General features: G+C 43.1%; 1 protein-coding gene across 2 annotated transcripts in view; it reads left to right on the top strand.

The window, feature by feature from the left end:
- The window catches only part of LOC139632696 (protein jagged-2-like), a 51,743-nt gene that overhangs the window by 26,524 nt on the left and 2,261 nt on the right, over positions 1–22,958 (top strand). The window contains exons 5-25 of one of the 2 annotated variants that reach the window (XM_071497816.1): positions 117–177; positions 5,272–5,402; positions 6,182–6,301; positions 6,425–6,538; positions 6,764–6,877; positions 8,861–8,977; positions 9,627–9,673; positions 10,487–10,660; positions 10,773–10,923; positions 11,043–11,207; positions 11,612–11,725; positions 12,326–12,439; positions 12,999–13,112; positions 13,274–13,390; positions 13,715–13,742; positions 16,083–16,168; positions 17,166–17,279; positions 17,467–17,582; positions 17,701–17,961; positions 19,680–19,811; positions 22,779–22,938. In XM_071497816.1, coding sequence (XP_071353917.1) covers positions 117–177; positions 5,272–5,402; positions 6,182–6,301; positions 6,425–6,538; positions 6,764–6,877; positions 8,861–8,977; positions 9,627–9,673; positions 10,487–10,660; positions 10,773–10,923; positions 11,043–11,207; positions 11,612–11,725; positions 12,326–12,439; positions 12,999–13,112; positions 13,274–13,390; positions 13,715–13,742; positions 16,083–16,168; positions 17,166–17,279; positions 17,467–17,582; positions 17,701–17,961; positions 19,680–19,811; positions 22,779–22,938 — 2,550 coding nt within the window. The remainder of the gene's footprint in view (positions 1–116; positions 178–5,271; positions 5,403–6,181; positions 6,302–6,424; positions 6,539–6,763; positions 6,878–8,860; positions 8,978–9,626; positions 9,674–10,486; positions 10,661–10,772; positions 10,924–11,042; positions 11,208–11,611; positions 11,726–12,325; positions 12,440–12,998; positions 13,113–13,273; positions 13,391–13,714; positions 13,743–16,082; positions 16,169–17,165; positions 17,280–17,466; positions 17,583–17,700; positions 17,962–19,679; positions 19,812–22,778; positions 22,939–22,958) is intronic. The other variant, XM_071497817.1, reaches the window with a different exon arrangement.

A 22,958-nucleotide genomic window follows, 5' to 3' on the forward strand; every position in this document is an offset into this window, starting at 1 on the left:
AGACACAATTTTACGTCACAGGTTCAAAGATGCTTCTGAAATGATGATTCTGTTTTAGATATTGGACAGCAACTAATAACAACATGTCACTTTCTGTCTCTTTTCTTTCCCATAAGCCATCTGCAAACAAGGATGCAGTGTCCTGCATGGGACGTGCAGCATGCCGGGGGAATGCAAGTAAGTGTCCTCCAGTTTTGTTTTTGTTTGTTTGTTCACCTCACAGTGCAGCTGCCAACTGATGTAAAATATGATCTTGTTTGGATGGAAAACCCCCGTAAGAGCTTAATGAGGATAACAGTGGTGACACCACAGAGTGATGAGAGGGAGAGGGGCGGGGGGGTTGTTGATAACATACCAAGCAGCCCAACCCCACACCACTCTACCTCCCCCATCCTAGTTCTGTGAAGTGTCCCCCCCCCACAATACCTCCACCTCCATCCCTCAACTCCACTCTGATCCACAAGCCATTGTTCTGCTTCCTGTCCTAAAGCTGGCTGCTCCTGCCTGCACACACACACACACACACACACACAGAGAGAGAGAGAGAGAGAGAGGCCTGTTTTGTGCTATGTTTCCTCTCTCGTCCTCCACCAGCAGCAAAGAGGCACCGTGCCCGTCCACCCCCCTCTAATGTGTACACCCACATCACCTCTTCCTATCCTGGGCCTTGTTATGGCTGGCACTTGTCTGTTGGGAAGTATGGATTCCTCCCACCCCTGGGGGGGTGGAGTGGGGTGAACCCACCCAAACGAAAAAGTCACAATCTGAAAGTGAATACATCGACTGTAAATTAATGAAACAGATGATGCAGAACGGAGGGACGTGAGATTTTTTCATACTGAGTCAGCTATGATTTAATTAAGACGTAGTTTAAAAAAAGATTAAGCTGACATTTCTTATTGGAAATGGCCGGAGGATAGGAAGAGAGAGAAACACCCTGGAATGTGCCTCGACATGTGATTTTAAACGTCATCACAATCAAGAACACACACACACACACACACACACACACAGTGCTGAGAAAGAGGGACACTGATGTACTGACAGAATAAAAGCCTTTTTTTTGTTGTTGATTCATAAAAAGAAAATTAAAAATAAAATTTAATTAGATCATCAGTGATGGTGGTGATGATGATGATGATGATGATGACCCGAGTTGAACAAAACTGTCACTACTGCATTGTTTTTGTTTTTGCTCAGTAAAATCATTGATCATTGGTGATATAATTAAACTACATTCTACTGTGAAACTCCGAAACACTTGTTTATCGAAATAAGTTAGCTCAAGGTCCATGTAGCTTTCAACTGCATTTCATAGACGCCATCAGGAGATGGAGTTTGCTTAGTTGTCATGGAGATGATGGAGCTGAAAATATGAAACAACAGGTAGGGCGGCAAGATTGTGACACCTGGACCAATAACTGAATAGCAATGTAAGAAAGTGTCAGAGCTGAAGTGATGTCAAAAAATACAGAAACGAAACTGAAGTTGTAATAACTCTGAGTTTTCCTTTATGTGAACAAGACCACTAAAGAAAATAGAAATAGTAGAAATAGTGAGAGAGAGAAATGAACTGGGAGAAACAGAGGAGGAGGAGCAGAGAGTGAAGGGTTAAAGACAGAGAGACAGAAAGAGGGAGAAACAGGGAAAAAAGCGTCTCAGCCTGGCAGAGGAAAACTAAAAATGTGTGTTTGGTATCTTGTTTCTTACACACAGCGCATTCACAACCTACGCTCCCTCATGTGACACTACTAAACATGTAGCTAGGCAACAGTGGGCTAAGTCTGTCCGCTGGATTTGGGCGCGAGGCTCGCCTGTAAATAATTCAGCGGTACCACACACACTCCCACACTCAAACACACACACACACACACTCACACACACACCCTCTAACAGCCCCCTCTACCTCTACCCCTGCCCACCGTCCCGTCTTCTGGGTGTGGTTTGTCTGAGGGGCCGCAGCGGGGCGGGGGTTGTGGGCAAGGCGGGATATTTTCAGCTCCGGCTGGCCCCCACGGCCCTCTCCATTGATGGAACGGCAGAAGCCCGGCGACGGGGGTTTGTGGGTAATGCCACCCTTGGCCTGTGGCTGCCCAAAACCATTTCCCTGCTCTCCCACACTGCAGCCAGACAGACTGTCCACGCTGCCACCGCTGCTGCAGGGCTGACAGTGTGCAGGGCACCACCACCGACCGCAGCGCCGGACAACACCACATACTGTAGTAAACAATACACAGCACTGTCTCTCACACACACACACACACACACACACACACACACACACACACATACATAACTGGGCCTCACTTACTAAGCAGGATCAGATTAAAGTTGTTGCAGTCGTGCATCCAGTTAAAAACATCTCAGCTTACACATGGTGCATGAAACATCATCACGACTTAATGTGCATGTTTTAACAGAACCAGAACTTTGTCTTGGCTGCATTTTTATCATGTGAATCTTTGACAGTCACTGTGATTGATTACATCTCCACCCATGTAGGGATTTCAGACACACAAAAGGTGTTTTAAAGGTGCCAAATTATGACGATAGAATCATTAGAGACTCTCTCTTTTCAGTTCAGGCACAAATTCATTCCTCTGCCTTTCATATGTGTGAAACCCTCTGTTAAAGGGCCAGTTCACCCATTTTATGAAAAACATGTTTTGCTTTCATCATTATGCATTGAAGAAGTGGTTCTGTGTATTATCCACACTGTTTCTGCAAAGAGATTTTACACTGTATTGGGGAGGAGGCAGAAAAATATCTGAAAACATCACTAAAACCAAACCTTTCTGCAAGCATAGAAGAGTTTGTTCTTTGTAATTAGAGTGAATTAACCCTTCAAAGTTAGAGTCAGCTCTGTTTGTGCTGCAGCCTCTTACACCTTTTCCACCCAAAATATCAAAACTCACAGCCCGGGACAAACTGTTTGATGCATTGCCACTACAGACAATTAATGTACCTTTAAGTATAAATGTTAACAACTTTGGTGACTCTCTAACTTTACATCTGGTGCCCACAACAGGTCAAAATTTAAATTTTCCTGCACTTGCTGCAAAACTGACATACTCCAATCAGCCTCAGCTGCTCTTAGCTGCAAATGTTAGCATGCTACCAGGCTAAACTAACATTGTGAACCTGGTAAATATAATAATAACAACTTTATTTATGTAGCAACAGAGTTTACAAAGTGCTTTGACAAAATAACATCAGCAAGTTAGCATCATCACCGAGCATGCAGGTGTTAGCATTTAGCTCAGCCTCACAGAGGCTATAGCATGGTGGTAGACTGACTTTGTTTTGATTGAATACTGATATGTTTTGTGATGTGATTTGTTCCTTTGAGAACCAGAAAAGTTGTCAAATGCTAAAAGTTGTCTGAACTCCAGCTCCTATAAAAGACCTTTACTACTAAGTAAAGTCCCCTCTGAAACTGGTAAAGTCTTTATTTAAGTCAGGAACTAATCAGATCAATAAAAGAATTAGGAGTCCGATCAGACACTTGATGCCACATTTTGGTATTTGACAGTTTCCAGTAGTCAGTGCAACAGACACACTGGCTGACTCCAAAAAAGGACTGAGGTTCAATTCCCAGCCCCCACCAGCGTGGTGCCTCCAGTCTGTCACCGTCCACAGCCACCCAGTGTACTACAGCACATTACAGTTCACTACAGAGCTCTGTATCACTGCTGGTAAGAGACGTGTTTGGTCGGCATCCATTTTGAAGTGTTTGTGAGCTGGAGTTGGGGGAAGGGTGTTGGTGGTGGTGGCGGTGGTAGAGGGAGAGTGGGTTTGCTCCCTAAAATAGCCCCTTCGGAGAAATGACAGGACAGGTGGGGCAAGGTTACCGCTGGCCTTGGAATAACAGAGTGCTGCCATAAACCAACAGATTAGCTAACCCTTCGCTGGCCTCCCCTTCGAGACGACTAACCCTCGTTCCACAAACCCGCCACTCATTCCAAGTTTGACCTCGACCGAGCTCACGACACAGGAAGAGGGCAGAGGGAAGATGACACGAGAGGAAATACAGCTGCAAAAAAAACAGTCAGTTTTGTCTGTGCTTGAGTCCTGAAAGTCTTAACTTCTAAAAAATGCTTCAACAATTAGTGGATTATCATAGTGCTGATAATTAAATTTAAGTGTAAATCTCAAATATGAGGATTTGGCACTTTTAAGTGGAACATTTGTTATGATCAGACAAAACAAGTTGTTTAAAGTCATTGACTCTGGATCAGGAAACTTGCAGTGGACATATTTCACATATATTCTGATGTTTTTACATGAAATGGTGAATGAAAATAATAATTAGCTTTTCATATAAAAAGTTAAAAAAAAAATTCAACATCAATGACAAAATTCCATTGAAAATCAACCTGATTCATTATTTTCAAATGTGTACATGTGCTGTAAGCAACATGATAGGACACACACACACACACACACACACACACACACACACACAAACACACAGTGTGCAGGAATGTCTCCTGGTGCTGTGCCCTAAGATTAGGAGCTGCAGCAAACGTGTCATCATTCACCTTGATGAAGACGTTCTGTCCAGCCGCTCAGCTGACGCCCTCCTGTGTTTTCTGCTCATCTCGTGATCTGTACGTCCTCTTCTTTCATTTCTGTCAACAGATTGAAGTGGATTAAAAGTGTTGCAGCATTCTTCATGTTTGCCAGCAGACATTTAACTGGCACATTTCCCAACATCGAGTGCTCCTCATGCGTTTTCATACATCGTAAAAGTATTAAATTACTCATCTGTTATCACTAACTATCACTGTTTTTCATCGCCCACTCCCCACTGTGTTATTAAGTGCATCTGTGCATCTGATATTCCTTCGGGCTGGAGCTGTAAATCTGTAAATAACAACACGTTCTCAGTGAGCTTGTAAAATAATTTGTTTTACCAAAGAATCCACTCAGCCACTGTTGCACCCACTGAACTCTGTTGTCTGTGTGCTGTTGTTTGATTTTTAGTGGTGGTACAAACACCAACAATAAAGGATATGTTAAACATCTATCCCCAGTTTTTTAAATTATTATGCTTTGAGATCAGTTAAAAAAAGGAACAAAGTAAGGAAGGAAGTGGAGAATGGGAAAAGAAAACAGGGAAGGAAAAGAAAGTAAAGGAAGAAGGAGAAATGGAGTGAAATAAATGAGAAAGAAGGAATGAAGTAACAGATGGAAGAAATTAACCAGTTGAACAGCACATCTCCCTGTTAAACTGTAGAAACAAACCCTCCTTCCCTCTGTGTGTTGCAGGTGTAACTACGGCTGGCAGGGTCCGTTCTGTGACGAGTGTCTGCCGTACCCCGGCTGCGTTCACGGCACCTGTAACGAGCCCTGGCAGTGCTCCTGTGAGAAGAACTGGGGAGGTCTGCTCTGTGACAAAGGTCAGACCCACAGTGTGTTTTTATCTCTAGTGTACTATATTTAATGAAAATGTTTTTTAAAAGGTCACCTGATGTGTCCATCGTTTGGTTGAAATTCATTTTGTGTTTGGGCCTATAAGATAACTCATGATTTGGTTTGTCTGTTTTGATGCCTTTTCTGCCTTTTTTTAATTTTTCATATGCAGACAGAAAATTTGGACAAAGACAAAATAAACTTGGGACTGTGAAGCTCCAGACAATGATGACTTTGACCACAGTGACATACACTCGCTGTGACTGACTTTACGACTCAAACAAGTTTTAGTAATATGATTTTCTTGCTGTAGTGAGATGAATTGAGACCAGTAGGTGCCTACTACCAAAGTCCATTCAAAAATTGGCCTGATTTTCAAAACAGTCAACAGCTACTATCAAACATGGAAAATCACTAGTATGGCTTGAGTTTTCTTGCTACATGAGTCACATGAGGACACGGTATGATTGGTCAAGATGCAGGGACCTAAGATAGAAATGACATTTGCCGTAAACATATTCTTACATTGTGTTCCTTGTAACCCACAATCTGATGTTTTTGGAAGAAAAAAAAAAACAATGAAATCAAGCCTGTAACAACAAGTCATTGTGTAAACAGCACAGAGCTGCAGAATCATGAGGAACAAAAGCTTTTAGCTGATATTTTGATTAGTTTTGTACATGACATCATAGCAATTATTTGTTAATTGTGTGTGTATGAAATGACAAACAAAGTGTAGGCTGAATCAGTGTGTGTTGCTGTGCAGATCTGAACTACTGTGGGACCAACCGGCCCTGTAAGAATGGAGGGACGTGCATGAACACAGAGCCAGACGAATACAACTGCGCCTGCCCAGACGGCTACTCTGGCAAGAACTGTGAGATCGGTGAGTCTGGGAATCAAAAGGCTCCATAACCAGGTTCAAAATCCAGGGTTTTCATGCCACGGCATGTTTATTAGCATGAAGATTTATGAAAACTCCTGCTTTTCTCTTCATTTCTCTCTCTAGCTGAGCACGCCTGTGTGTCCAACCCCTGTGCCAATGGAGGGACGTGCCATGAAGTCCCATCAGGCTTTGAGTGTCACTGTCCAGCAGGCTGGTCCGGGCCAACCTGTGCTAAAGGTGAGAGGCTCCAAACTAATCTGAAATCCAGTTTAGTCTTCCACAGATGAGATGAGTCATGCTCAGATGTGGTCTGCTCCGAGTCATACGATGAAAACTGACTTCTCTGATCGCTGGTTGTTTATGTTTGGCAAGTGGGATTTTCTCACCGTAGGACAAATTAAACCTGAGCATACAGTCAGCTATAGATTGTGATGCTTCAACATCGTCTTGTTTACATTTCAGACACAGATGAATGTGCCTCCAGCCCCTGTGCTCAGGGCGGGACCTGTATCGACTTGGAGAACGGCTTCAAATGCCTCTGTCCACCACAGTGGACGGGAAAGACCTGCCAGATAGGTACGTCTCTAAGTCTAATTAACTGTTAATTAATGTTATATAAAGAAAGATGATAGAATATTTTGAACAGACTCATTTGGGTATTTATTGGTTTCACCAAATTAAATTCTGAGGATATTGGGGGGGCATGTTTGGAAATGTACATCATCATATTTCTAAAATCCTGATTATAAAACTGTTGCATGTTGGATGATATTTTGCTGTGATGAAGCCGGTGTGTTTCCTTTAGTGTTGCACCTGCGGTGAATGCCCTGCGTCCAGATTCATTCCAGGAATCCATTTGCTTGCAGAGTTGCAGCATATCTGGCTGTTTGTTTATCCTGCTGTGTCGTTTAACCAGTAGTATTACTGCAGGAGGGTCACTAATTCTAAATGAGTGTGTGTGTGTGTTTGTGTATACGCATGCTCAACAGTGATACTCGCTGGGTATCATCTGCAACTCGAGCCAGGTGACTTGAGTAAAGCTAAAAATAACCTCCCGCCTGGCAACTGCTAGCCTTGGGACCAAATATACTCCGGCGGGGGGTTATCTTTGGCTCCAGACTGGGCGTGACAGGAGAGCATGTACACTACGGTGTTGGTGAGGCGGCACCCCAGCATAGCAGAGCCCTCACTCTCTTTGACTTCAGCCAGGAAACACTTTATAACCTGTAAACATGTGTGTGGCGCAACCGAAATGTTGTGGCTTGTGTTACGGATTCTGTTATTCTCAGCGTGCCCCCCTCCCCCCTCTCACCCTCAGGAAGCAGGGTGGTACCTGGGACAGAGCGAGACAAGGAGGTGGGGTTGCTATAGTGGGCGGGGGGTTGGGTTTTTGGGAAAGGGTTCAGGGTGTTTAATTTCAGCAGGCCAACAGGTGCCGCTTACCTCCTGGGAGTAGTATTAATGCACTGTGTCGGTTTATAGTGAGCAAGGCAGCACGGCGGGCGCGGCGAGCGCTGCCTCTGAAACTGACCACTTGGAATGCCGCAGGTTGGCCTTCAGGGAATGCAATAGAGAGACATTAACCCTGAGGGAGGGGGCGGGTGAAGATAGAGGGTGGGGGCTATGGAAGAAATGAAACCCTTTCAGACATGAACTTCACCCTGTAAATGTTCTGGCAATTTTACATGTTTGAAAAAGACCTCGAGTCGTTTACCCATAAAAGTCATTAAAACCGTCGGACTGGATGGAAACGAAACTGAATCCAGTCACATTAACAGACTTCAGGCTGCAGCACACACGAGGTTTAAAATGCATATTAGAGACATTAATGTTCCACACTGTACTAAACGTCTCATTTAGTTATAATTTCTAATGCACAAGGAAATAAAATAAATTTAATAACACATGAAATGAATGAGCCGGTTTGTAGAAATGTTTTCACTTCAGGTAAGAATATTTTTAAAATGTGAATTCTTAACAAAGACACATTTTTTCTTCTTTCCAAATGAAGAAGAAGAAAAGAAAGAGAAGAAAATGGGAAAATATAGGGATTTAATAAAAACCAGACTAACAAGCAGCTGAAATGTTCCTCTCATATCTACTTATGAAATTGTTGTATGAATTAGCAACAAGAGAGAAAAAGGGAAATACCACCAGTACTGATGTGCTGGCTGTAAATCAAAGCACAGAAAAACAAAATGAGTTTTTAATTCTATTGCTGAAGCTGTTAAAATATCATGTGAGCAGTGCAGCTCTTAACAGTCATTATAGAACATTTCTGTAACAGAGACACATGTTTGAAAGCCCAAAAGCCATTTTTGTAACAGGTGGATGAAGCCAGCAACACGACAGATTCAGTGTCTGAAAGGGGCTTTAGTCATCAACAGTCGCTCCCCCCGGGAGGAGTCAGAGCTCAGAGAAGGCCGACAAATCTGTGGCCGTAATGTCAGCGTGTTGTACGACATGAAGCTGCGCTTGGTGACGGGGCTTCTGCACAGGTCCTCAGCTCTCTCATTCATTCTCTCTCTCTCTCTCTGTCTCTCGTGTCCATTTTTGCAGACGTTTTTGAGTGTGTGGGGATCAAGCCTTGCCTCAATGCTTACTCTTGCAAAAACTTGATTGGTGGATATCACTGTGCCTGCTTTCATGGATGGGTGGGCAAGAACTGTGACATCAGTTAGTATCAATTCAGTAAATCATTAGTCTTCAGCCTCTTTTCACCCACCTGTAGCTATGTTAGAGCCAAAGACCCTGTCCTCTTCGCTAGCTAGCTTCTGTTCCACTAGCATCAGTAGCTAAGTGTCTTTTCTTATAATAGGTTGCTAGCTTTGTTTTTTTTTTTCTGCAAAGTTACAACATATTCATCATGTTTCTTCCATATTCTGAGATTACAGCGTTACAGAAAGAGCAATTATAGAAACTATCTACTGGAAAATACATAATGTTAATGATGCTAGTGGAAGAAGAAGCTAGTAACTCAAGGGGCTGAGCTTCATATCTCCATTCCCTCTCCTCTTTTGTATCTTTCTGATGGCTGTTTATAACTGGCAACCTCTTCTCGCCTCTAAGACTAAACCTTTTTAACCTCTGTTTAAAAAGTGGAGATGTCGTTTTGTCTTCTGCAGCCTGGTTTCATTGCACGTTCTCAAAGCTCGTCTGCACTTCTGAATCAGCTTCTTGCATTTCCTTCAGGCATGGGTCACTCTGCTTCGGTTTTAACCACTTTTCCTGTAGTAGCTGCATGTTGTAGCACCAAAACATTTCCCACCTCCCAATTTGTCAAACTTAAAGCGTGACGTTTTCACTGTGATTGATTTCTTCCCAGATGTGAACAGCTGCCACGGACAGTGTCAGAATGGTGGCACCTGCAAGGTGAGAACTAACTATGTTTTTTTTTTTTTGTTTTTTTTTTACAGCTCTCAAACATACAGAGGTCTTTGTTTTATTCTTATATTCATTTAATGCAACATGACAGAGCAGTGAAGTAATGGAACAAGATTATTGCTCATCATCAAAGTGCCTGTCAGAACATAAAAGAAGATGCTCAAGGGTATTATTGTTTTGAAACATTGGTTACCAGCTTGTACTGCCTAGTATATAATTTTTTTTATTTTCATTTTGGGGAAAACCGCACTTGAGTTAATAGACACTAGATGTCCATTGATTGGACCCTCAAACATGTATCAGTTTTTCTACTTCTTGCAGGAGTTTGCTCGGCTGAATATAATGAAGTGAAATCCTAATTTCAAATAGTCGAAAACATTACAGTTGATGTTGTTGTAGCTGCCATTACTCTCACATTTCTCTGCAGTTCAGTGTTGAAGTTTTGAATATGGCAACAACTAGCAACTTATTTTTACTGACATTCAATAAACTCTATTAAAATTTCAATCCAAAATTCAAAGTACTTCCACTTAGTCTGATAGAAACTGAAACAAATGATTTATTGGTTATTAAAATTGTTGATCCATTTCTTGTTGATCAAGTTTCATCCCTACTTCAGAAACTCAACTTCATCCATTAAAAGTCTACAACAGTTATCAAATAGACACTTTAACCATTTTGGATGATTCTTGAACAGAACTATGAAGTGCTTCCTTAATGACTGGGAACACTTTGTCGCACTCACTCACTTTGACACTTGGATGACAGTCTTTGCTAACGCCTTGTCTTGTCTTGTGCCAGGAGGTGGCCAGAGGCTACCAGTGTGTTTGCCAGCAGGGATTTGTGGGCCGTCACTGTGAGGTTCAGAGAAACCGCTGTGCCAGCAGCCCATGTAGGAACGGGGGCCGCTGCCACGCCCTTCTGGATGGATTCATGTGTGAATGCCCTCAAGGCTTCGTTGGTACAACCTGTGAGGTGAGGCTCATAAAGCTCATAAAGTACACTGTAAAAAGACAGTTTGTTTATACTGCAGCTGTATTTCACTTGTGGTGAAAACATGTCTTAACTTTCGATTTTCTGTCTGAAGGTGCAGAACGACCCGTGCAGTCCAAACCCGTGTCACAACAAGGCCCAGTGCCACAGCTTGATGGGAGACTTCTACTGCAGCTGCCCAGATGACTACGAGGGCAAAACCTGTTCAGAACTTAAGGACCACTGCAAGACTAACCAGTGTCAAGGTAGCAGCACCTGGAGAACCCTTTAACCAGATATTTCAAACTTTATAAGATGTAACATAGAGACAGTCCAGCTCATTACCTGCTGATCATCTTTCCTTTTTACCTTTTTTACCCCAAAGTGATTGACAGTTGCACAGTTGCTGTGGCAACCAATGACACGCAAAAGCGGGTGTGGCACATCTCATCCAATGTGTGCGGACCCCACGGCCGATGCATCAGCCTGCCCGCGGGGAACTTCAGCTGCTCCTGTGAGCCGGGATTCACTGGCACCTACTGCCATGAGAGTGAGTCACTATTAGCCCAACACACACACCCACACACACACACACACACACACACACACAGACTATATTTATCATCAGTTACCATCACTGGGAACCACATGATTCTTACGGTAATTCACACTCCTGTTTCACTAATCATCACTGTCTTAGTTTAGTTTATAGCAGACGGAAAAAAAACACAAGAAGGAAAATCAGAGCAGGAAACTGCTTCCAGAGAGATTATTGTCTCTGCCGAACGAAGGCTCACTTTTAACAAAACAAAAAAGGCAAAGTTGAAAAAAAGGTTTCTTTGTAAATATTTAGGATTCTTTAGATTTTATGCTTCTTGAATATTAAATAACTCAGTCCAACAAATTCATTTATGACTCAGCATATGAAAACATCTGTCCTCACTTTGTCTCCAGACATTAATGACTGTGCGTCGTCCCCCTGTAAGAACGGAGGCACTTGCATCGACGGGATCAACTCTTTCCAGTGTTTCTGCCCAGACGGTTGGGAGGGCAGCCTGTGTGATGTTGGTGAGTGTATGTGTGTGTGGGTGTGTGGAGGGAAAGGGCTTTTCAAGGGTCAGTGTGAGCAACAAGACAGGTACACGAGTTTCATGAGTCACATATCCTGAGAGAATCCATCCTCGGGAGCGCCATGGAAATGATCAGCAGTCTGCAAATCTAGTGGAAGATATAACAATGGAGGGTTTGTTTAGGAGATGAATGCAAGTGGAAAAATGTGGTAACTTTACCAGTTGATGGATTCTTAATCTGTGCTGGAAATAGCATATGTCACTGGTCAGTGTGCACATTTGCAGATGACACTGCAACTTATATTATACCACATATATGTAGCAGCATACTTGCATTGATATTTATTGAGAGAGCTGCTCTAAAAGCAGAAATAATAGACAACAATAATCAACCATTCTTGAGTCTAAATGAAGTACTTAATCAAACTCAAAGGACATTCTCTTATTACATTGGTTTACATAATCATTCATCGCTGCGGTCTCTGTAAAGTTTAGAGTTATTTTTCTGCTCCAGACCATCCAGGTGATGAAATCAATATAGAATCAGTAGCTAAAATAACCTTTTAGTGTGCTGACTCATTGTTTGATTTTGTTCCAGATGTGAATGAGTGCAACAGGAACCCCTGTCAAAACGGAGGCCAGTGCGTCGACCTGCTCAACGACTTCTACTGCAACTGTGTGGACAATTGGAAAGGGAAGACCTGCCACTCAAGTAAGTCAAAACGAGTATGTCAAAGGTAAATCTGTGACTGCTGGTTTATGTGTGGACAAAGTGATAGAAAAAATGAGATATACATGTGTGTATTTTAAATGCTTAAATCTACACTTCTGAGAATAAAAGTACATTTGCATGCTCCTATTCGCTACATTTCTTTATACTGTATCTAAGAAAGAACATCAGACTCTTAGTGGATCAGGCTTAGAGAAGGCGAATGATAATAAGCTGGAATAGTTCCAAAGATAATTTTGATAGGTATCAAAGAGCAAATAAGTCAAAGCAAAGAAAAAATAAAGCGGAGCCTATGGTGCTCTCATGAGTAGCGTCTTTGTCTTCACTTTCCTTGCTCTCCAACATGTCAGGTCTTATATTTTTCAACTAGCTCAGCCTCTAAATCTTATATCTGAGGCATGATGCCCTCACTGGCTGTTGTGCAGGCTTGTTTTCCCGTCGTACGGCATCTCTGAACTCTGCTTTGCAGCTGAAGTAACTACTTAACACTGGCACTGAGTCAAGCATTTGAAATCTTTTTTCCCATGCTGCCGCGGTCCAGGTGAGAGCCAGTGCGACTCCACTACCTGCAGTAATGGCGGGACTTGTTACGACCACGGAGACTCCTTCCTGTGCAGCTGCCCCTCAGGCTGGGGTGGCAGCACCTGCAACACAGGTCAGGCGCACACAGCACTCTAATTACACTGTTATGGCTCTGGTAATAACAGTATAACGATATGATGTGATATCACCCTGTGACGACCTGTCACACTGTGATGACAAGCCAAACATTAGTGTAAAAACTTAATCATAAAAGAGGATTTTTTTTTTCTGTAGCCAAGAACAGCACATGTGACTCGGGTCCGTGTGAGAATGGAGGGACATGTGTTGGGGGAGGAGAGACCTTCACCTGCATCTGCAAGGACGGCTGGGAGGGACCCACCTGTGCACAGAGTACGTCACTGTGCCATGTTCACATCATATCCATGAGAACATTTATTTGTGCTTTTAAGAACCAAAAACCATCTCGGTGTAGTTTTACATCTCCTCTCTCAGACTTCTCTCTGGAGAGCTTAGTAACTGTCCTGATGAACGGCTGCAGTGTATAAACAAATCCTTTTTTTGCTTGTGGAAAAGCAGGAATGATTCAGGAGTTTTCTTAATAATGAAGTTGCCATTTTTTGTTTTATGTGCATGAAAATGCGGATTAAAACTCAGGAATTCTCACATATGGAAAATAGGATCTGATACTGATTATCTACCTTCTTTTTCTTGCAGATGTCGATGACTGCAATCCACATCCATGGTAAGACAGATCTCTTTTCAGTGTCCTACTGAAAACTTCCTGCGTGTTTTTTACCTTTTTGGCCACTATTGGTTGTGAGTTGTGTTCATGGCTGTGTAGAAAGTGGCTTCAAACATCTCTCGACTAAGAAAGGTTGTTGATATCTTACATTTCTTAGGTTCAACAGAGCTTCACTTCTTGTTAACGTCACTTTTTTTTTCATTCCATGGTGTTTTAATTGGCATATTTTCACCCATAGAAATTTGATTATGTTGTCAAACTTCTTTATATTGATCAATTAACTTCATTTGATCTTGGGATCTGATTCTACTCTGGTGGTCTGGACTGGAGCCCTGAATCATACTGAGTATTTATTGCTGCTGGGTGTGGCAGCTTTGATCCTCACCGTCACTCTCATTAATTTAGGAACATCAGCTCTAGTTGACATTTGCATCTTTCCTGCGTTAACTCCAACCTGAGATGAACTTTTTGGACTTGAGAACACAGAGCAGAGCAGTGGAGCAGCTACAGGATTTCTCACACTTTGCTTTCATTCAGTAAATCTGATTTTATGCTCTGGATTTTCCCGTTAAAGACTGTGGATGTTGAGTTGTGAGCGCAGATGTGTGATCAGTTTTTTGTCATAAATGAATCACTTCAATCTCAGAATATCTGAGTTTTTTGATCATAAATTTACGACTTTAATGTCAGAATATTTTCTCAGAATATTACTTTTTTTTACCTACTGTGGCCCTAATATGGCGTTGTAAAAAACAAAGAAGTGGGGAAAAAAATCAGAGTGGTGGGTCCCCTGACAGGCCCTCTGGAAAAGAAAGGCTACCCTGGACAAAAGCCTCCCCCCTCTTCTGTCCTACTCACCCTCCTCTACAATGACTGACAGGTGGATTAGTGGTGGTTGTGGTTTTGGGAGGGGGGGGGCCGGAGAGTGTGAAGAGACACCCCTCTTACCATTCACCGGCCTCGACCTGAGGGGAGCTGTAAAGAGTGGAGGTGTTGTGTGGGTGGGGGGGGGGGGGGACTCAGTATGTGGTCAGGAGGGATTTACATATGAAGTCTGGACATTGATCAGGGATCAGCTTCAGCCTGCTGCCGCTCAGAGTCTGAGAGAACATGGAACAAACACTCCCACAGTTACTCACCTCGGTGGGCTCACACAGACCCATAATGCCTTGCAGGTTCTCATATAGTAGATGCAGATGTCCTGTCGATGTATAGAGACTGCAAAAGGACTTAAAATAACAACTTAAAGATACAAAAGTCACATTTACTCTTGTCTCTGTTACTTTGGACACGTGTGGATGTTTAAGATATTAAAAAATATGATTATATATTTGTTAGAACTAAACCAGGACCTGCTAAAGTCACCAGGAAGGAACCCGTGGTAATATTTTCGTTTCCAGTGTCTTTACTTCCCTAATACAGAAGTGCTTATCTAACTTCTCATTTCTTAAGAAGACTTCTGCACAAGACTACATAATGTTGGAGTTATTACAGTGAAATTGAGAAAGACTACAGTTGGCACAGATGATGAAGTATCATGGGTTCCTGTGAAAAAAATGGTGTAATAGATAATAATAATAATAGTGACACAGAAGAAGGAAGTTGTGTTGGTGAATTTGTGACATTGGTTTTCACATGAAACTTCCTGGAGAGTTAACACTTGAGAGTCCTTTTGAGGAAATATTAGAAAATGAGGGAACAGGGGCGACCGGACAGCCCAGTGGTTAGGATGCATATCACATATACTCTGAGCAGGCATGTCCCCGGTCTGACCCCCCCCCTATTTTCCTGTCTCTCCACACTGTCCTGTTTGATGAAGGCGTGAAATTCCCCCAAAAATAACTTGAAAGAGAAAATGAGGGAAACATTGGAGTTTGCATCGTGCAGCTGAGTGGGCAGGATGGGACACAGTTACATGTTTCTCTGTTCCAGGAATAAATTGGAGACGACAGTGTAAAAATAAGAGAATAATATTACATAATATTGTGTTGCAGGCAGGGAAATTCAAACCAAAATCACTTAGTTTTAATCATCAGCTAACAAACTTTTTAGGCTGAGGACTGTTCATGTGGATCATTTTAGACGAAATCAGCTGGATTTTAGCACTAACAGAGCAGAAAGAGGAGTCTAATAACACTTGTTATGTGTCGTTCTGCTCGTACATAGATTAAAATTTTTTCACAGGAGATATCAAATAATATAGAGGAATTTCACAAATGTGTCACTTTCCAGATGTTCCAGACAGTTTTCTAAAAGCCCGACTGCAGTGAGAAGCAGAAAAGCAGAAGAGAGGATCTTTGTTTTTTCATCCATGTGTCCCTTTCTGTGTTTTCTCTGCAGCTACAACGGCGGCATCTGTGTCGACGGCGTGAACTGGTTTCGCTGCGAATGCGCCCCAGGATTCGCCGGACCGGACTGCCGCATCAGTGAGTCCCTGGGAACCGGAGGGGAGGCGTGTGGAGGGGTCAGGTGGGCGGGGGGTCAGAGGTGAAAGGGCGCAGCGGGGGAGCACTAGCCAATTGTTTCAGGGGCGACAGATTAGGAAGCCCCTTTTAGGAAGACGGTCTTAACCTCTCCCCCCTGCGCTGAGCAGAGGTCAGAGCTGAGGTTCATCAGACGGGTCAGTGCGCTCTCCCGTGGCCTTCTGGGAGAAATCTCTTCAGAAAAGCCTTTTCAGAACCAGAGTGCGATCCATTTGAAGTGTTTCAGACCAAACTGGTAGAAACTCATCGTGCACAAAGTGATTCTCTGAACTCCTTCGCTTTTAAATCTAACATTCAGATCGCTCCAAGCTCAGGTTTCTCTCAGCTGAAGTGAAGCTTTGGTGGGAGGAAGAAATCAACAGTGCGAGGAAGACGTGTGTAAAGAGATTCAAAGAGATTCCTCTGCTGCTGAAAAGATACCGAAGCTTTTCTTTTTTTTAGATTTGATCCACAAGAAGTTCAATTCAAAGATTTCTCTAAGGATGCTGTTCCACTTTGCTGGGTATTTGATATCAAGAATCAGACAGCGATCATAGTTGTTACCTTGAGTCTAAATTGGGCTTCATGTCCTTTCAAAATAAGGTCCCATGACTTAATAATTCTCTATATACTGCATGCATTTAAAATAGGGTTGAACAAATCACAGTATGGCCAAGTGCAATATCCAAGTCACAGGAGCTGCAGTTTCTTTTGATAAAGGTAAAATGTGTCACAAGAGAACATAAATGAAGCGTTGTGATTTCACAGAGATGCTCTATAGGCCTATAAATAATAGTCTTCAGATATAAGGGAACATACGTGTTTAGTACAAGACCCAACAAAAATCACATCATCATCATTTATGTAAATCAAAAGCAAAAAAGACCACTCCAGCTGAAATATTCTCACATCGCAATATCTCTATCTTTTAAAATAACAGTCGTGTGTTTTTCTCTTCCAGACATAGACGAGTGTCAGTCGTCTCCTTGTGCTGAAGGATCAACCTGCATGGACGAAATCAACGGCTACCGCTGTGTTTGTCCACCGGGACACGCTGGAGCCCGATGTCAAGAGTGTGAGTACAGTAAAGCTCAGGCACAACAGTGTTTGTAGGTTTGGACTTGTTGTTAGTCACCTGTTGTGTAATAGTTACTGAATGTCACTTCAAAAATCAGCTGTGTGATGTTGCAGCTGTACACTGTGGATCTATTGATAACTGCACCAGCCCCTTTTGTTCTCATCCTCTCTGTTGTTCTCTCTAGTCATCGGACTGGGGAAGTCGTGTCGTCATGCTGACCTGCAGTTTCCTCACGGCAGCCGGTGGGAGGAGGAGTGTAACACCTGCCAGTGTGTCAACGGACATGTCCACTGCTCTAAGGTCAGCCTCTTATTGACTCCTCTTTTTAATGCGCATACATAACATTTCATTCACCGATAACAGAGAAGACGTTATGAAAACAAAAAAGTGATAAATGATTGAATCCACGTTCTTCCAGGTGAGGTGTGGTCGTCGGCCCTGTCTCCTGCCCAAGGCTCTTCCTCCTGCGGACGCCAACCCTCCGTCCTGCCCTGGAGGTCACGAGTGTGTGGAGCATCAGTTCCTCACCTGCTTCTCGCCGCCCTGCCACCAGTGGGGCGTGTGTTCGACGCCAGACCCCCCAACACCTCTGCACACTCAGTGTGAGCCCAACAGCGGTTACCTGGACAACAGCTGTGCTCGCATCACACTCATCTTCAAAAAGGACAAAGTGCCACAGGTGAGTGCTTATAGATAGACTTTTAAAGGTCCCATACAGTATAAAGATAGAAGTCCATGTGTTTTTGATTATAAAGCAGGTCTATATTAATGCTGTGAAAGTATCAAAGCCTCAGTTAACAGAGAAATGCACACAGCCTGTATTCAAAAATTGAGCTTTAAAACGAGCCGTCAGGATTTCTGTAACTTTGTAATGTCACAACAAAGTAGTCACCGCCCTCAGCCATGCCCCCAAGCCCCGCCCACCTGGACTCGCCATCCAACCTTGCAGGATTTGGTTTCTCTGAGTGTTTACCTGAAATCTGCAATATTTTTATTCAGTTACTCAGAAAACAGTCAGCCAATCAAAAGAGGGGCTCAGATCCTCTCTTCTGATTGGCTCACTGACCTGTTGTTATCAAAGCTCCAGAGAGAAGCCTGAGAGAGGAGATGTAAAACTACACTGAGATGGTTTTTGGTTCTTAAAACACTGGAAAAATGTAAAATATGGGACCTTTAAAATACCTAAAATTTTCTGTTTTTGTTTTATGTCAAAAACTTGAATATGTTAGTGGTTTTGGAAACAATTTCTTTGAAATTTTATACAAAAGAAATTGATTAAAGAATGAAGTAAGTGACCTAAATCACTGAAAACAGGATCATCTTGAACAACTGGCTCCACTCTAACCTGATATGTTCTGTCTTACACAGCAGTCACAGTCTTTGACAGTTTATAATTCTTCCTTCTCCTTCTGCAATAAAACAGAAAGTGCAGGAAATTTAAAAGAGTTAAAAATGGGCTAAATTGGCTCCAGCAATAAAAAATGATGGGTGGCACACTCTGCTTTAAACGTTATGTTTAATGAGAGAATTTTGAAAATACGGCATTCAAGACATGAAGTTTTGTGGTTCTGGTGTTCTATATCAAAGTAAGGCTTTAAAATCAGAGGGTGTAGCACTGTTGTAAATTAAGGGACAGACGTTTCTCCAGCCCCTGATATTCCTGCAGTGAGTTTCTCAGTGGGAGACAAGTTTAAAAATGAGGCTGGAGAGACAGTTTGAAAACCACCAACCAGCCTCTTTTACCCACTCATCAAGTCATTCTTCTTCCCTGTTGATGTGTCGTGTCATAACAAAGCATTTGAAATCATTTTATTCCCACCCTGCATTGTTAACATTTTGATAATTGTTTGAATTATCGAATGTTAACAATCCTGAGTGGGAGGAAAATGATCTCAGATGTCTTGTTGCCTGAATCTTCCACCGCAAACACACACATCATGCTCTGATGTACACACACACACACAAGGGTCTGTTTAGGTTCTGTTTTGCTGGGGGCTGCATCTTTTTCCTGCTCTGACAGTCACATGGTTGACAGTGTGTGATGTAGCATCATATTGTCCAACCTGACATCTAACTTCATCATAAAAACCAAATCCTGTGGAAAGGAAAGTTGTGTTTTTATGTTGTCTTGATGTTGTAGATGGTATGTTGTTGTATTTTGTTGCTGTTTATTATATCATAAAACCTTAACCGGCACCATGGGGCAGGTCTGAATAAAGTTTTTGTTAATGAAAATGGATCTGTTCCTCTGACATGATACTGATCTGAGATCTGTGCTGGGCGAGGCATTCTGATTGGCTGTTTAGGAGGAATTAAAAAGTGATTGTTCCTTGCCAACAGTGGAGATAATAATCTGTTGTATCTTCTTGTGTTTGTTTGTGTGTGTGTGTGTCGCAGGGCACCACTGTGGAGAACATCTGCTCAGAGCTGAGGTACCTCCCTGTGACTCAGACGCTGGCCGAAGAGCGAGCCCTGCTCATCCTCTGTGACCTGTCCTACTCCAACAGTGACGCTGTGGAGGTCGCCATGGTGATTATTACACACAGACGCGCACCTGCCAACACACGCTAGTGCTGGCCCAAATAAAGCACTTTGTTTTGGGTGGTCTATCATTTGAACATGGTCCACACATTATTCTCCCTGAAATTGTGCCAAGTGGATATTGCAGCCATCGTTACAGTGGTTTCCATCAAACTTTAGCTTTAACTTTAGTTTTCATCAACTCTACATGGAAGTTCTGTCAAATGCAACACCCACAAACCTCAGTGTTTCGGCTCCTTCCTGGCTGCCGCAGAAAATCCACTGCTGTTCTAACCAGTGAGCCGATGTCGACTGGAAATGAACTCGAACTGAATATTTGAAGACTCACCTCTTCCAGTTCACATTTAAAGCACAACTGAAACTAGCAGCTAATGCTGTTTCCCTCCAGTGTGTTTTCATGTAGCATTAGCTGCTAGTGCTACCTTATCATCCCGGAAGATTTACTGGACGTATTTGTTCTTACTCTCTTAGTCTCGTCTCATTAACACCGTGTTCACCGAGTGAGTCGCTGAGATCTGGGAGCGATGCAGCGTCGTTATGACAACAGCCAATCAGAAAGGCTTTAACAATTTAGCCAGATTATGTAAACTTTTCTTTATTTGGAAATAAAAATGGAAGTCGTGTCAGTGAAATTTCCATAAATAATGTACATCAGTGAGTTTGATGTATAAATATTGTGTAAATGCTTTTTGACAAACACCAGGAGAGAGAGTGCAGGTGTTCAGACACAGGAGCTGGAGCTGCTGCTCTCTCTCTCTCTCTCTCTCTCTCTCTCTCTCTCTTTCTCTCTCTCTCTCTCTCTCCATTTTCCCTGTTTTCCTCTCCGACTTTATTAAGTCACACTTAATTCATCACTGCAAATCATTTCCAGAGGAGTCCAGTAAAATCTGAATCTTTTTCTGTTTCTGTTTCTTCCCTTTGCTTTAAAAAAGAAACAAGAAAAAAGAAAAAGGAAAGACAGAAAGAAGAGGGAGAGGCGTTTGAAGCTTTCAACATCTGGATGAGATTTAGATTTTCTGTTGGAGCACCTTGCTGATCTCTGTCTCTTCTCTCCCTCTTCTTCTTGTTCTTGTTACTCGTGACTTCTTTTCACCTCCGGTTTCTTTCTCTTCTCTTTTCCATTTTCTGCTTTTATTTACTGTCTTTTCTGTCTCTCTTTCTCCCTTACCCTTTTCTTTGTTGCCGTCTTTCCTACCCCTCTCCCTCATCTCTCCTATTTTCTGTCTTTCTCTCTCTCTCTCTCTCTCTCTCTCTCTCTCTCGGCCACCCAGACTCGGAGGATATCAGTCACTTTGGGGCTTTAAGCTCTTAATGGAGCGGATTAGTTCTTGCTCCTCTGATGTTTGCAGCCTTGTTTTGAGCTGCACATACAGGAAGAGGAGTGGCGAGCCTGACATCCACCCAAACCCCACAACAAGGTTCTCAGAAGAAACCTCACTCCTACTCGCTGTTGACTCGTGTTGCAGAGAAATGTCAGCACTCATTTCCAAGTGTGGGTGAAATCTTTATCATGTCAGCGAGCTTCGCCAAGCGCAGCCGGTTCTCAGCCGGTTCTCAGCCCCCGAGTCGCGTTGATTCATTCTCATCCAAAAGCTCTGGGTGTGTTTGTAAACCCCTGAACCGATCAGCAGGCCGCTCGGCTGCGAGGCCTCCAACCTGGGCAAGAAACAAGTGGTTCAATATGTCGGAGGATGTGTGTGTGGGAAGGAGCTCGGTTAGTCTGCATCTGGAGAGCAAGTCGTCCCTTCTTCAACTGGACTGGGGCTGCGTCAAGTGGCCAGACACTTAGTTTGAAGCTTTCCGGAGAACAGCTTCACCTCTGTGTGAGGATCTTTGTTGCGTGTCATTCCTGCTCCCTCCCCCATGTTTCCTGTCTGCCTCTCAGCTGTCAGACATCAAACACATGATGAGAAATAATCTGGAAAAAAAGAAAAATAAACAGCCGAGCATTTGATGCAGCTCTCATGCGATGGTCATTTCAGATCCTCAGTACAGTCCCGATGTCGTGCACTCAGCCCCGTGTCTCTGTGACGCGAGCTGTCAATCAGCCTGGGGGGCAGGTTTAGAGGTGTGTGAATGAGCTGCTGATTTCCTCGGGAGAAGAAAAGAGGAGTGTTTGTCCCTGGCCGAGCAGGGAGCACAGCTGGGCTCTGCTCTATTGTTTGTCCTAATTGAACTGCATAGCACACAGCTAATCCCCCTCTTCCCCCCACCACCCCCCTTTCTCACCCTCAGCACCTTATTGGTGGTCTCGGGGGGGGGGGGGGGGGGGGGGGGGGGGGGGCAGCCTGCCAGATGTTAGGATAAGAATCTCTTTTATTCTTAAAGATGAATGTGTGTGTTTTCTTTTTTGTTGTCTTACGTAGCCTCGAGCGAAATCAGCCTTTCTGTACATTATCCCAAAAAAAAGAAAACTAGCTAAAGCAGGTACAGGTTACCTTTGAGTATGTTCATTCACATACGGTTCAGACTTGACTGTCAAACAGAAACAAACCTAATCATTATTATTCTTGTTGGTTTTGTTTGTCTTCGAGGTTTGTTTTTGAGACAGTAAAAGCTCGTGAAAATTAGACTTTTTACCTTCAGAATCTTAAGTTTCAGGTGTCAGAGCTTTCCTGAACACAACTTAAAGGAGTGTTATAAAATGCTTCCTTCTCCCAGCTACGCTAACACAACATGACAACATACAAACCAAAAAACAAAAACAGCGAGATGCTCTCTGTGTTACCGAGATCGACCAAGTTACAAGCTTCAAATGTAGAAGCATGAATGAAAGGATTATGTGAAATGAAGTGATGAATTGTAACAAATTAAAATCATGGTATCATTTAAGTTTAATATGATTACATATATTAAATATAATTGTTTGACTTTGGCTAAAAGCAGCACAGCAGCACATTGTCCAGCCGCCACCAATGACTCTCTCTCTCTCTCTCTCTCTCTCCATCTCTATAGTCCTTTGAGCAGGACGGGCAGTCGAAGGACAGTGATCGTGGACAGATCCAGAAGGCAGCCAGCTCCATCATCAGCGCTCTGTCCAAACGCCACAACAGCACCATCATGCTCGCCGTGGTGGAGGTCAAAGTGGAGACGCTGGTGAAATCTCCTCCTGCTGGTGAGTAATAAGTTTGAGGC

Source organism: Trachinotus anak, unplaced genomic scaffold (genome assembly GCF_046630095.1).
Source record: "Trachinotus anak isolate AG129_WGS33_773 ecotype Australia unplaced genomic scaffold, CSIRO_AGI_Tana_v1 ptg000015l, whole genome shotgun sequence".
NCBI classification, from domain to species: Eukaryota; Metazoa; Chordata; class Actinopteri; order Carangiformes; family Carangidae; genus Trachinotus; species Trachinotus anak.